This window comes from Natator depressus, chromosome 4 (assembly GCF_965152275.1).
Source record: "Natator depressus isolate rNatDep1 chromosome 4, rNatDep2.hap1, whole genome shotgun sequence".
Classification (NCBI taxonomy): Eukaryota; Metazoa; Chordata; order Testudines; family Cheloniidae; genus Natator; species Natator depressus.
Genome location: NC_134237.1, coordinates 27,847,957 through 27,863,734, shown reverse-complemented (window position 1 = coordinate 27,863,734; position 15,778 = coordinate 27,847,957). Strand labels below are relative to the sequence as shown.

The 15,778-nt window shown below is 42.7% G+C and overlaps 1 protein-coding gene across 2 annotated transcripts in view; it reads left to right on the top strand.

Annotated features, from left to right (window-relative positions):
• Positions 1–1,794: 1,794 nt before the first annotated feature.
• The window catches only part of DNAJB14 (DnaJ heat shock protein family (Hsp40) member B14), a 35,013-nt gene continuing 21,029 nt past the window's right edge, over positions 1,795–15,778 (top strand). Inside the window, exons 1-2 of one of the 2 annotated variants that reach the window (XM_074950671.1) lie at positions 1,797–2,158; positions 9,745–9,919. In XM_074950671.1, coding sequence (XP_074806772.1) covers positions 2,026–2,158; positions 9,745–9,919 — 308 coding nt within the window. In that variant the 5' untranslated portion in view covers positions 1,797–2,025. Of the gene's footprint in view, positions 2,159–9,744; positions 9,920–15,778 lie in introns of both variants that reach the window. The other variant, XM_074950672.1, reaches the window with a different exon arrangement.

Below are 15,778 nucleotides of genomic sequence, written 5' to 3'. Positions count from 1 at the left end.
GTTATATCGATACTAGTCTGTGTATTCGCTATTGCTACGCTTTTTGATAGCAGCTCTTAAGACTGATCAGACCCAGTTATTGACCAAGGAAATGTTTGTTCTGCTGCTGCTATAAATTGTAAAATGCCTTAATTTGATTCAAGCAAGCTCTGTTGGCAGAATGATATTCTGCCTCAACTCTGATCATACTTAGTGACCCCTTACGATGTGTAACTAATCAAGCAATGTAGATTGTAAACTTAAAGCTGTTTAATGGGCTATATCAAGCTCCATGCCACATACTGATTTGGGGGGGGAATCAATCTGTATTCCAGGGTGCTCCCTCTGCTTACTATCTTCAGTACTGGCCTGTATAAATGGCCCCAAAGCCTATAAAATACTCAGCATTTAAAATAAAAAAAAAACCTTGTGCTAGACTGCCCCAAGTGAGTAAAGATTTCTAAGGCTTGTTCTCACTTTTACAAACTCATGTTAACATCAGCAAATAACAAATGATGCCTCTAAAGTGTCATCTGAGCTTGCTCATACAGGTGAAAATGATCAATTACTGAGTACAGGAACCTTGTTCTAAGTAGGGTCTCTGTTGCTATCACAAGTGAAATTGCAGCAGGTTTGTGGTATGAATCCCTGCAGATGCAGCAGTGGAAGTAAGATGAATTCTGGAGAGCAAATTTTACAGCACTTCTAGTGCTGCTGCAAAATACTCTAGTCTCTCTACTAAGACATAAGTAGCTCAGCAGAGGATCAGTTTCCTAGGATTGAGCAGATCACTTGAGCCTATAGGATAAAGACCTGATTCTGCTTTGTGAGTATAATTTGCCACTAAAACTTTAGGGCAACTTCTAACTCATGTAGCATATTCTAGCTGCTACACTAAAATAGTTTGACCCAATTCTTGAATTTGATGAGATACCTACTAAATTACAACCAAGTACCTCATTATTTTAAAATGAGGTGCATCACTCTTGTAAGTTAGTCTCTTCTACATGCATAGAGTGTAGCATCAAGTGAATCATTTCAGGGGAGGAAGAAGGAGAGAACAGTTTAAGGTTAAAGGATGTCTCAGTTACCATTTTAAAGAACTGCTGTGTGCCCCTTTCCCCCCAATCTAAAGAATGGGGGGAAATGAAGTACTTTCTAGTTAGAAAATAATTCTGCTGCTAATAAATGTCTGTTGCTAGGAAAACAGCCCGAGCCATCTGAAAGGTTTCCATAATTACTGTTAACCTTTATATACGTGATGGGGGTTGGTCATAGTCTCTTGTAAAGGGTGGCACTCGCTGGGCAGGAGTGCAGTCATCAAACACTTAAACGAGATTTAGTGATTAGTCTCCGCCTGTGCTTTACAACACCTCACGACTGCAGCTTGCCATCGGCCCTAGCTCTCACTGTGGTTTGTTTAGGAGGTATTTGCCATGGAGGCGGTACAAGTTGTTGTCTTCGAAGGCAAGCGCTGCCTCTGATCCAGCGCACTGCGAGTTCATGGGGCGCTGTCAGAGCGTGCCACCCCAGTTCGAGACGCTTATCCCCCGCCTCTCTACTCCTGCCACCAGGGGCCCATCCTATCGGCCATCTGCCCATTGCTCACCACGCTACTGCCGGGGGAGTGTCCCTGCGTGATTTCTCTAGTAGCCCCGCAGGCTTGCTGGAGCGGGAGGCAGCAGGATGCACCCGGGCAGGGAGGCGTTCAGGGGCCCGTGCGCCGGAGGTGGCGAACCCTCCCCGGGCACGGGACACGCTCCTTCACCTCCAGCCCTAGCCCCGGGCTGCGTCTGGCGGCGCAGTGCGCACGCGCGCCCACAGCGCCCGCTCACCGCCGTCGCGCAGTTTGGCCCGGAAGCAGCCGGCGGCCCGGCCGGTCGGAGCCGCGCGCTGGTGTTGCCGTAGCGGCGGGGAGGATGCGGCGCGCCGGCATGGCTCGTGCGGAGTGAGGAAGAGCCCGACCCCCTTCCCCTCGGCTCCGCTCTGGCTTCAGGCCCCTTCTCTCTGCGCTGCGGCGGGCGGAGGCGGCGCAAGGAGAAGCCCATGGAGGGGAACCGGGACGAGGCCGAGAAATGCATCGAGATCGCCCGGGAGGCGCTGGAGGCCGCCAACCGCGAGCGGGCGCTGCGCTTCCTCCACAAGGCCCAGAAGCTCTACCCGACCGAGACCGCCCGAGGTGAGGCCCGGACCCCCTCCCCGGCTGACCGCCCCGCGACCCCCCTCCTTGGGCCGCGACCCACCGCCGCCCGGCTGCCACCCTCGAGGGCCGCGCCCCCCAGCCCTGGGCGAAAGCCCAGACTAGCTCTCCTCGGCCTAGGTGGTCTCTGAGGCCCCATCCCGCCTGTTTGCTGCCTCCTCTGCTCTAGGTTTGCCAAACATAACGCCCCTGGGCGGCCTTGGGTAGGGCCTGACCACCGGAGGGGAGACACTAGTGATCTCTGGCCACCTTCACCCAGTGTGGCCTCTTTGTGGCTGTGCCCGTGCCCCATGAACACAGACGTACTCTGGTGAGCCGAACACGTCAGTGGACTTTGTGCCTGTGAAATCGCTCACCTCGGACTTCAAGTGATGTGCACAGAAAATTTCACATGTGCGTAGAGCACATGTGTGTATACAGATGCAGGCCAAGGCGAGGGCCCTAGAAGTGAACCCAAAATGATTAACTTGTTTGTTCAGCAGTATTGAGACTGGTCTGGCTCTAGACATGTAACAGGGAAATCAAATAGTAAGAGGTTTAACTGTTGGGAGATTGACTGTTCGGGTATTTAAAAGGAGAAAGTGGAGTTGGGAAGAGAATCCTTTGACTGGAATCAGGAATTGAAGTCAGCCCTAGACAAGCACAAGTTCAGCTTTGTTCTACTGCACTGGGTCATGGACTGGTATTTCATACAAGTTGCCAAAGAGTATTTCTACACAGCAGCTAGATGCGGCCTGTGCCAGCTGCCGGTGCCTAGTTGTTGTGTAGACATACTCTAAAAGGCTTGAAGAGCTAGTTGAAATTCAGAGAAGCACTTCACTAAAACATTTAGCTAAAACAGTTGGAAGGAACATGACTTTGATTTACCATGCTCTCTTTAGGGATGTAAAAAGTTAACCGGTAAGCATTAGTTTTATCGGTTAACCCGCCTTAACCGTTAACCCCGAGCTGGCTGGCCAGCCCCAGGGTCCCTGCGCTGGCTGGAGTGGCCCGAGCCGCTTGATCTGTTAACCGTTTAAGTCAGCAGTTCTCAATCAGGGGTCTGAGGCCCCCTGGGGGTCCATGAGCAGGTTTCAGGGGGTCAGCCAAAGAGGACTGGCATTAGACTCTTTAGAACCCAGGGCAGAAAGCCCACGCTGCCCGACCCCACCACCTGGGGCTGAAGCCAAAGCCTGAGCAGCTTAGCTTCATGGGACCCTCCATGGTGTAGGGCCCCATGCAGTTGCCCTACTTGCTTCCCCCTAATGCCAGCTCTGGCTTTTATATGCAGAAAAACAGTGTGTTGTGGGCCATAGAGTTTTAATAGCATGTTGGGGGGGCCTCAGAAAGAAAAAGGTTGAGAACCCCTGTTTAAAGGACACATTTTTAATAATTTAAGCGGTTAACTTTTTAAACGGTATTTAGTTTAAATACCTAGTTAAAAATCTAGTTCTCCTGTTGAAAGAATTTATTGTGGGTTATTGTTTGCACTTTTAGCCACCAACATGGCTGAATTGGGCCAAACCATTACTGCGGATGTGCTTTACACCATGATTCACTGCACTAGTACAAGTTGCTCTACTCCATTATGAACTGGGTCTGCACTAGTCAGTTACTAATGCTTTTTCATATTACAGTGTCTATCTTTCTAGCAATTGTTTAAAAGATGGTTCTTTAGAGGAAACAATAGCATGGTTTTAAATTTTATTATCGGCATGGTCATTGCCTGTCTCGGGGTATGTCTTCACTACCAACAGTAAAGCGCTGCTACAGCAGCGTTTTAACGTGGCTGTGTAGTCACAGCACCAGCGCTGGGAAAGAGGTCTCCCAGCACTGTAAAAAAACCAACCCCATGAGGGGAGTAGGTCCCAGCGCTGGGAGCACTGTCTACACTGCTGCTTTACAGCGCTGAAACTTGCATCCCTCAGGGGGGTGTTTTTTCACACCCCTGAGTGAGAAAGTTTCAGTGCTGTAAAGTGGCTGTAGACAAGGTCTTAGGGTCTTCTAGTCATGCTATGCCAGAAGTTTATTCTAGATATTAGTGCATGCAATGACTTGTTGAGTTTCCAGTCTCCACTGAAATTCCCTTTATTTTCGTCAAAGGATAAGTAAGTTTCTTTTTATTCTTTTCACAGAAATGAAGATTTCCACACAAAATTAAATACTGCAGCATAGAATAATATTTCAAATTAAAGGTGATGCTCTCTAGGGTGATGCTCCAAAAATATCAGCTCTAGGTGCTCCAGGTTCTTACCGTAATATCAAGTATATATTTACCAAACACGTTCCCTCCTCCTGTGCCTACCTGTTAAATTTTGTGAGCAAGCAAAAAGTAAGGGCTCACAGCATCTGTTGTTGTTTTTTAAAATTACAGTAGATTGCTTCTTCTGGAATAAAAGATAGATATATTAGGGATCATTAGGACAAAGGAAATCCATTGCCTCTTTATCTCCTTATCCCAGAGTCCTATGCAGAATTGATAGGTCACATGCTTTGCACCTCTTCCACTTCGCCTGTATGTCTTAAGTACTACCAAAAGCCTGTGATAATCCAAAACACTTGCCAAGGCTTAGTTGGATGGCCTTCATGAAAATACCCTTTGTCTATAAAAAGGAATGTTGGACTGGAAGCCAGGAGACTGAGTTTCAGTCTTGCCTCTTACACTGACTAGAGTTAATAATTTTGTACATTTCACAGTCCCTATGGCAGTGGTCACCATCGCAATCTCTGGTGGTGCAGCAGGGCTGCCGCTAAGGCAAGCTCTTTGCCTGCCCTGGCCCCGTGCAGCTCCCGGAAGCAGCCAGTGCAGCCCTGTGGGGAGGAAGGGAGGGAAGGGGGTCTCTGCACGCTGCTCTTGCCTGCAAGCACCACCCCCACAGCTCCCATTGGGTGGGAACCAAACTGTGGCCAATGAGAGCTGCGGGGGCGGTGCCTGCAGAGAGGGGTAGTGCGCGAACTGTGGTGCACTTTGGGAAGACTTTACTGCTGCCCTGCAGATTGTTAGGAAGCAGGTCACTTTACAAAAGGCTTGATTGGTTCACTCTCCATTGCAAACCCCAGAAGGCTCTCTCATAATGTGCTTGCAGATCTCTAATCAGAAGAAAATGGGTTAATGCTGACCTGAGTTGCTGCTTTGCAAAGGGTGCGTGGCTTCCATTTTCCGTACAGTGGATTGCAGAATGTTGGGTTAGAGAGCTAAGGAAGTTGTCCCAGGGAATTGTGTGATACTTCCAGATGACTCTTGGGACCTCGGTCAAGCTAGGCTGTATCTACACTGCAAAGTCTTAGGGCTCAGACCCTCCAGCCCTGGCTTGACAGAAGCTCAAACCGCCAGCCCTGTAAGGTCCTAGGTCCAAGTCCTGGGTTAGCACAATGGCAGTGTAGACGCGAGGGGGGCTCATGCACAGGCTTAGATTGCAGTGTAGACATACCCTAAGTGTCTTAAACTGGGTACTCAAAAATTAGTGGGCTCTTCCAAATTTAGGTTTTAATCACTCTGTGCTTGTTTCCTATCTACCTCACCAACGTGTTGAAAAAAATTTGTGAGGTGCTATTACAGTGATGAGTGCAATAGATAAGCCTTTGAGTAAAATTTAAAAAAAAAATTATATTCAGGTCAGGATTTGGATGATGTGCAGTAGATAAGGAATGGAATCACATATTGAATGATGAGGATAAAATGAAATATGGAATAGCTGCCTCATTATAAGTGTACCATCCCTTCTTTCCAGTGAATGAAGCAGGGGTCCTGTGGGAAAAATAGTATGTTATCACGTAATTTAAAGCTAATGCACACATACGCAAGCAGGCAAAATTAAGGTTTCATGGGCAGCGTTAGTTCTGGCTCTTCCTGACGCGAGTGCTTGATTTGAAACCTTAATAATGTTCTTTGGAAGGGGTTTTTTTTGTATGGAATATACTATTTATATTCTTAATTATATTTGGACTATCAAGTGGATGCTCTAGAATCTTAGAAGATCTGGAAACTATTGAGAAGTGTTTTGGGGGCTTTTTAGTATGTCTACACTACTGTTTTTTAGGAGATTTCCCACTGTCGCTCTAGTGCAGCTCCCTCTGTGGTAATAAGGATGAAAATGCTAGTGTAGACAGGCCTTAGATGTGTTTTACCACTAGGTCATCCAAGCCACCACTGTGTGTTGTGGCAGACTTTACAAGAAGGATGTAGAGAAGGTTTTAAGAACATAAGGATGGCCATACTGGGTCAGACCAACGATCCATCTAGCCCAGTATCCTGTCTTCAGACATGGCCAATGCCAGGTTCTTCAGAGGGCATGAACAGAACAGATAATCACCAAGTGATCCATCCCCTATCGCCCGTTCCCAGCTTCTGGCTAACAGAGACTAGGGATGCTTCAAAGCATGGTTTTGCATCCCTGCCCATCCTGGCTAATAGCCATTTCTGGACCATGAACTTATCTAGTTCTTTTTTGAACCCTAGGAGTTCTAGTTCTCTCTTCCCAGCCTCTTAGAGAAAACGGAGTTATTTAACAATGTAAAACTCCAACAAGCTTAAAAAGTGAGTGGAAACTTTTTCTTCAGGAATTTATAAAGCATTGTGTTGTTGATAGTGTATGAAACTTAATATCTCCCTATGTAGTCTGCCATCTTGTTCTATAAAGTGACTTTTCAATATCTCTGGCCTCTAAATTAGCCCCTTAAGTTAGGATAAAGTTGCTCCCCATCTATTGATGGGATAAATACCCACTGACTACATGAAACCAAAATTGGAACAAGTCACAGTGCATCTTTCACTGCATCTTAAAAATTGGCAAATTTGAGCTCTGTTGGAATTTAAAAAGGAGGGAAGGATATTTAAGGGCCCAGTATGAGTATGCCCTACCACTAGTGTCATGAGTTCAGCTTTGGGGACAGCTGTGAGGTAGGTCTCCAGACAATAATCAGTACTCTGAATTTCACTTGTAAATTGATTGGGAGCTAGTGCAGAGTGTGGAACGCAAAACTGTATTGATGTTGGCCCAGCCCAGGTTCGACATGAACAGCCATGTTCTTGGTAGCTGAAGAGTCAGAGTGACTTTCAAGGATACCCCTAAATAGAGGGCATTACAAGTTTCCAGCCTGGAAGTGACAAAGGAGTAAGAACTATGATGTGGTCCATTTCTGTCTTTGCTTGTCTCGTCACTGTAGTATCTGAGCACCTTTCAGTCACTAATGGTATTTAATTTATAAAGATTTAATTATATTTTATTTATATAGGAACTTTATTCCCAAAGGATTCCAAAACAAACACATAGATTTATCAATTGCAGTAGAACCTCTCTTATCTCGCTTTGATAATACACAGGGATTTTAGTGAGAATCATCCTACTTCTCATTCATTTAATGGCAAGTGGTATTGTAATGCAATCTCATATTTTTTACTTCTGGTATGCTGTCCAATATGGTTATAATTAAATCTAAACAACACCCTTCAGAATAAGTGAAGTGCATTACTATTTTTTATCACATGGGTTCATTTATTTGCTAATTTTCAAAATGAAGTAACCTGCAATGGGTCTTGTAGTCATCAGAGTGAGCTAGCAGGTTTCTTTTGTATTCACAGATTCTCTTATCCTCCACTGAAATGCACATCTTGTGGAGTGATTAGTCACAGCTACTTGACAGCAGTCAGCAACACAACCATTCAGGACAGTAGTTTAATTCTTCATTATTTAACACTTTTTGTTTTTTTATGCTGTATGCCTCTTTATAATTAGATATAATGATTAGAATCTTCAATATTAGTATGTCTCCTTTGCGGCATGTAAAGATACAGTGGAATTAACTGTTGAAGATTATGCTTAAACCATATTTTAGCAAGCTTCTTCCAGATTCCCATCTTCATTTCTGCAAACATTCTTCAAATTTCCCAGTGGAAGAGATGTCACAACTTGGAAAGTAAGTTAATTGAGAAGTTAGATGTAGATCAGCAAAGGTGTGTTTCCTTCAGTAAAAAGTACAAGCAGTATCTACAGATACAGTTAGGTATCTTGGCTTCTACAAAAGACATAGGCCCAGATTCTGCCTTGCTTTGTGGCTGCTTTATGCCACCCTGCCAGCACAAAGCATTTCTAAAGTCCAAGGTATAAGTGATCCTCCAGTGGCACAGAGACAGCTACTGATCATAATAGATCACATGATTATGGAATTTCACTCCTGCCCAGAGGGTTCCGAATTACAGCAGAGAAATTGTATGCAGCATTGCTGTAGCTGTATCAGTCCTAGGATATAAGAGAGACAAGGTGGGTGAGGTAATATCTTTTATTGGACCAGCTTCTGTTGTTGAGAGAGATGAGCTGAAGAGGTTTGTCTTAGCTTGAAAGCTCATCTCTCTCACAAACAGAAGTTGGTCCAATAAAAGATACTACCTCACCCACCTTGTCTCTGTAAGAAGAGAAATCGATCAGTCTTGTTGTTTTCACTCTGCTCCTGCTTGTCATTTCGAATCAGCAGCAGAAACATAGGAGCTGTTTGCAGACTCAGGAAGGCAACAGTCCATTCGTTTGTGTTCAGTTCACATTTGGCAGGGTATCTCAGCCATAAGTGTTAGAAACTTAATATTATAAAGAAAAAATGTTTATTCTTCTGCAGAAATTGATGGCTTAAACCCCACACTAGTCAGGAAGAGCTTCCTGCTCATTACAATACTAGCAAATAGGTGAATGGATTTATTATTTTTCAAGCCCTCCATATACTATCTTTGTAAACGGACCATAGAAATGTCAATGCCCGATGACCTCTGTTTCTGTGAATTGCCTCCTCTTTATGGGAAATGAAGGGTGTCTTTTGTATTCCTTTCAGAGTTCTGGGGATATATACTACTTTCACATGTCCTCACTGTCCAGAATGTACCCTTCTTGTCATATTGCTTTTCTTAAGATTACTGTCCTTCTAGACAAAGAAGATGGGCTGAGACTCACTTTGTATCCTCCAAGAACCATTCCTTAATCTGCTGTTGTGACATGACACACTTCTGCTCCTTGCGTCTCAGCACTTTGCCTTGTATAGCACTTCCAGCCCTTGGTCCAGGAAAAAGGGCGAAGAATTAAGCCCAAGCCCATGTCTGTTGTTGGGCCAGTCCTGCAGTGGTCCCTAGGAGATAAACTAAACACTAAAGAACCTATTTCAGTAGTTCTCAGACTCTGTGTACTGCTGATGGTCTGTAGAGAGCTGATTCCTCCTTTCTATTTCCAGGTACTTATTCAGGCATTTAGGGCTTTCGTTGCAAAGAGGGGGATACATACTTGTAAAAGCAGCTGGAAAGTGAGGAACCAGCCTAGCTGTCTCCACTACTCTACATTGCTACATTAGAAAAGAAGAAGAAGGAGGGGAGACTGGGGGCACGAGTCGACCAGTTAGCAATTTCTAAATGCTTTCCATTGTAAGCAGTTGCTTCAAGAATTTTGTGTTTGTGAATAGAAGGGGTTGTGGACCAGGTGAGGGGGGATCCATAAGACAATCTCTTAAGATGTGGTCCACGGAATGAAAAAGTTTCAGAGCCCCTACCTTAATAGGGCTCTTTCATCTGCAATGTGTATTATGATGTTATGGTTATATTGTCTCTACAGTTTTGTTGGAAGCAATTATGAAGAATGGAAGTGCTGCTGGGAGTGGTCCATACTGCCAAAAGCCAGCAAATGGCAATGATCAAAGTAAACCCAGTAGTACAAAGGACAGCAATGCGTCTGCTGCAGGTGAAAGTGGGAAAGGCTACACCAAAGATCAAGTGGAAGGAGTACTCAGGTATCGACTTACATAAACACATCACCTCTTGTATCATATGCTTGTGGATATTATTCACTTAGGCTTTGAGGTAAAGAATCTAAAGAAGCATCTCCTAGACCTAGCTCATCTTTAGAGTAGAGATGCTGGCACTGAATGGAGACTTTTAATTTTTTTTTGAATAACACAAATTGTGATATATGTTCATTCCTTGTGAGAGTATTGTACAAATCTACATTGCAAATATCTCTACCTGTTAAAAAATCCAAGGTTGTTGTTGAGGAGCTGTCATGGCAAAATGACAGTGACTGTGGAAGTCCTGATGTGAAACCTTCAAGGCAGTGTTTCTATCTTAGATATTTATAAGGTGTCTAAAATATACTACTTCAAAGTGAAATTAAAAATCCAGGGGTTAGAACTGTGAGGAAAAGTATGAATACATTCACAGCTAACATTAAAATTTTCAAGACAATCACACTATGCACGTGGGTTTTCGATTAATTTGAATATTAAAAGCAGCTCCTTATTGGAGGGAGCTGTGTCTAAGGAACCCCTTGACTAAATGACCTCAGCTTGGACTACTAATTCTACCCCGGGCCTCATGTAGCGCAGCAATATTATAGTGGAAGAGTAGAGCCAGCACAGTTAAGGTTGCACCTTGATTTTCGTTCTGTCAAGATGAAAAATTCCTTTAGATTAGAGTATCATTTTAAAATTTTCCTTGTAGCTTGAGCAATTCTTGATTCTTTCCCCCCCCCCCCCACTTATGGCAATTTGTGGGGGAGAAATTATCATTGAGATCTGCTATAAAATTTTTTAAAAGGGCCACGTGACTGAAAATTTTCTAATGTCTTGCATTTCCTTTGGACCTTTTTTTCCTCAAGGACAGCACTTTGAGGGATGGAAACAATAGTTGTCCTTTTTGGTTTGTGTAGATTGGATAAATTCTCTTAGAAAGTAAAAACATTGGTTCCTGTTTTGACTGATGGCAGTATCCTGCACGTTAGTCAGTATCAACTGTATGCCAATGTTTAGAATAGGGCTCCCTGTTACGGGTTTGTTTCCTGAAGCCCAGTAACCCCTTTGATCATACCAACTTTGATAAAAGTTGCTTTTTGGTTACACCCAGTCCCATTGTTCAAGAAACTAGTGCAGAGCATGCCTCTTGATTAGATTGCCCTATTGCTGCTGGTTACTAGAGTCTTTCATCATCTTTCTATTTAATGTAATTTTCTTTGACAATACCTCAAACAAAAAGTGAGTGTGCATGAGGACTTTAGAGCACTTTGAAATATCAGCTCTTACCTTGAAAGCAAAGCTTCCAGTTTAAAACTTCCAGAAGGAGCTCCTACAGAATGCAGGCAGCGAGCAACACATACAGTAGAACAGCAGAGTTATGGACTGCCCGGTCCACCACACACTTCATTTGGAAGTGGAAGTACGCAGTCAGAAAAATATAGTATAGTACTGTTAAACGTAAACTACTAAAAACATAAAGGGAACATTTCCAGAAAAAGCTTAAATGAGGTAAGGAAACTGTTTTTGTTCTTGTTTCATTTCAATTAAGATGGTTAAAAGCAGCATTTTTCTTTTGCATAGTAAAGTTTCAAAGCTGTATTAAGTCAGTGTTCAGTTGTAAACTTTTGAAAAAATAACCATAACATTTTATTCAGGGTTACGAACGTTTCAGAGTGATGAACAACCTCCATTCCGGAGGTGTTCATAACTCTGAGGTTCTGCTGGACGGAGAAAGCTGCCAAGGGCAAGACTCGAACTCAGTGTATATGCGTGCTGCCAACGTTCAATGGCCACAGCATGTCACCTTGAGTCACCTGTTAGTAATTCTGACATCAAGCACTTGAAGTGTAACTTTAAGAACATAAGACATAAATCAGAAGGGACCCCAGGGCTGCCAGGCCCTGCCTCATATCATTGCAAACCACCGCATCATACAATCCCACTCATAAATGTGTCCAGCTGTCCCTTAAAACTAATTAATTTGTTAGTGCCCACAACTCCTATTGGGAGGCTGTTCCAGAACCTCGTTCCTCTGTTGGTTAGAAACTGTCTAATTTCCAGCCTGCATTTGTTCATGGCCACTTTATACCCATTTGTTGTTGTATCAGCATTGTCCTTTAGCTTAAATAGCTGTTTACCCTTTCACCCTCCCCCCCACCCCCCCAATGTATTTATAGAGAGCAGTCATTCATCTCTTCTCTTAGCCTTCTTTTTGCTAGGTTAAACAAATCAAGCTCTTACAATCTCCTCTCATAAGATAGGCCCTCTATTCCCCTGGTCTTCCTAGGTAGTGCTTCTCTGCATCTGTTCTAGTTTAAATTTTTCTGTCTTGAACATGGGTAATAAGAATTGTACACAGTATTCCAATTGAGCTCTTACCAGTGCCATGTACAATGGCTTTAATATTTCTCTGTGTCTACTGGAAATGCCTTGCCTGATACATCCTATGATCGCGTTTGCCTTTTTGCAGCCCCATCACATTGGTGGCTTATCGTGATCAAACAACACACCCAGGTCTCTTCTCTATTGCTTCCTTCCATCTGATGAGCCCCACGCTTGGAGCAGAAATTCTTATTATTAGACACTAAGTGCATGATCTTACACCTTGTACTATTGAATTTCATCCCATTTCTGTTATTCTATAAGGTCATCCAGATATTCCTGTATAATATGTGGATCCTCCTTTGAATTGCCAGTGCCCCCCAACTTTGTATCATCAGCAAATTTCATTAGCACACTCCTACTTTTTGTGACAAGGTCATTAATAAAAATATTGAATACGATTGGTCCCAAAACTGATTCTTGGGGAACTCCACTAATAACCTTCCAATCTGATAGTTACCTTTCTGCACAACCCATTGCCTTCTGTCCATTAGCCAGTTCCATATCTACTTTACCATTGTTGTACTATTCCCATCTTTTCTAATTTAACTAGTAATTTCCCATGCAATACCGTGTCAAATGTTTTACTGAAATCCAAGTATATTAGATCTGTTGATTTCCCGTATCTAAAAATATCAGTTATTTTTCTCAAAGAAGGAAATCAAGTTAGGTTGGCATGATCTGCCTTTTATGAGCACATGTTACATTACAGTCACGGAGGTAAACAGAAAAAGGGATGTAATTATTCTTCATAATTTGTTCCAAAGTCTTGATTACTACTGAGATTAGACTAACAGATCTGTAATTGCCTGGATTGTTTTTTGTCCCCTTTCTTAAGTTTAGGTATGATGATAGCTATTCTCCAGTCATACAGTACTACCCCCAGATAGATTGATTGATTAAAAGAAATCCTTACTACTGGATTAACAATCTCAAATAGTTATTCAGATGTGATAGATTTGAGTAAAGGATAGGGAACTACTGTGTGAGTAAAGGCAGGATTAATATGCTTCAGTATTTTATATATTTTGATGGTATTAATTTATATATTTTAATAGTATAAATAAATTAGTTTTACATGGAAATTGGTGAATGAATTCCTTCGTCAGGTGGGGTTTTTTTTCACATTTTTCCGTTTTGTGTAAGGTAAATCCCAAAATTGTAATCTGTTCTCAATTTTGTTGAGTTTAGTTTTTTCATGAATCTGACTATGTAATTAAAACGGTTTTGGATGTTTCAAATACTTATTTGAAGTATAGCCCATCTTCTTTCTGTTGCCCCAGCTGCCCTCCCGCAGCATTTGGATACATATTGATAAGCTAGTGGATACTGAGAGAAGATATTCAGGATCCAGCTTCAGTGGATTTGTGGTTTTCCTACAGGGTTTTGTTTGTTTTCATCAGCACAGACATGTCCTTAGAAGAGAGGGGACCTTACCTTTGAGATCCCTGTAATGGAACATTCTGCATTAGAATTCCTATCCTGATCAGACTGTCCTAAATTTGCTTGTTATAACAATAGAGTTAAGATACACAGAGGAGACAAGTCTGGAGTAGAACAACTCAACAGATGGGTTTACTGCGTTGGTTTTCATCAGTGTTGCGCTAGTATTGTGGGTAGATACAAATATAAACAAGCACTGATGTGCTGTTTTTTAAATTTCTTCCATATACACAAGGGACGTGGTTCATAGCTGTAGAGCATTGCATGATAGTGCAAACAAGTTGCTCAATGGGGAGAAGTGTAAGATGCAATACCTCTCGGTTGATTGCATAAGTACTGAGTGATATGCTATGAATAGTAAGAAGAGTTTAAAAGAATATTATTCGTTCAGTGCAGAAGTTTGACAGCTCACATACTGAGAAACTCTTCTCTCGTCAGCTGAAATGTATTTGAAAATAACTTATTTTCTTAAAATGTGTACATCTTTCCTGCTAATAGTGATCATCTTGTTCAAAATGTACATAGTGACGGTAATATAAAAGCCAAATGCGGGACAGATCAAACCAGCTCCCTCCTGTTTTAATGCTATCTCCACCTCAAAAGCTCTATTTTACTACAGAAGCAAAGAGTTTGCTTCTTGATCACAGCTGAATTTACAGAAAACAAGCATAACAAAGACAGGAAGCAGCCACACAGCAGTGGGAGAAGCTTGATTTTTCCCCTCCACCCTTGTTTTAGTTCATTTAATACAGACACACACACACACACACCATCCTCCCAATTCCACAAAAACTGTAATAGGGTCCTGGATAGGGTTACAACTTTTAGGAACGAGAATTGCTTGAAGGTGGTGTTACCGGGTGCCTGGTATGGGCCACACTGAGAGTGCCACACTTAGGGCAGACTGCAAGAAACAGGGTGTACAATACTCCAAAATTGGTGGTTTGTTCTGTAGTCACCAAACCAGTATCAAAGAGCTTCTGCAGCACCACACTGGTTAACAAGAAGCCAAACACAGTCCCCTGTAGGCAATGCAGCCCTTGGCTCCCATCTAGGCAAGCTGGTATAATATAACTAGAGGTTACTGAAAACCCAATTCACCATATGTGAGGTTCTACTAATCCCAAAGGATCGGACATTTACCCCCTAGGTCAATGTGAGTATCAGATCTTACCCAAATGTCACGCTGTCGTGCAATCCTTAATAAACTAACTAAAGATTTATTGAGAGAAAAAGAGAAGAAAGATATTGAATTGCTAAAAGATTATATACATTACAAATGCTTGCAAGGTCCTTATATCAGATTTGTAGCAGTGATGGATGAGTCTGCTGGCTTGCAAAAGTCTCTCTGGACTCATCCCAAAAGGTTATAATCCAAATGCATCTTATGTAGAGTCCGTTAGTCTTTCCTTGCATTTTTCAGGGTATTCCAAATAACTACTTGGAAGATCTCAGTCCCATGGCTTAAACTTTCCCTGTTTAAAGCTCAGCAGACAAGAGATGCAGGATCAGACCCGAAAAGCAGGCTGTCAAGTGCTTTGAGCACAGCATATGACTGTGGATTCCTCTTTGTTGAGCATGCACTGACCCACCACTTTGAAGTTAACATTTCCCTGGGTATACACCGTAATCTAATTACACTAGAAGGCAACATCCGGTCATTCAGCGTAACAGGGATAGATAAGCTGAAGACAATGTAGATAATATTAGTTTCTGCAGTATCTCACATCTTTGATCTTAAGATTAACTGGACACATTCTTATACATAATGTAAGGCAATTAAGTCATGAAAATATTTAGAATCTAAAAGCTAATTTGGTTACAATGATAAACTTCTAACAGGATACAGGTACACAGACAAACACATTTAGCATCTACCCTTGATTTCTGTTACTACAAATGAACGGGTTAGTGATTGCCTGTCTAGTACATCTGTTTGATATTCACATGCAAGTGAATTCTCCTGATACAATTGTAATGCCTCTTGTTAAGTTGTTATGGGTCATACACAGGTTAGCTGGTTTGCCAGTATCACAG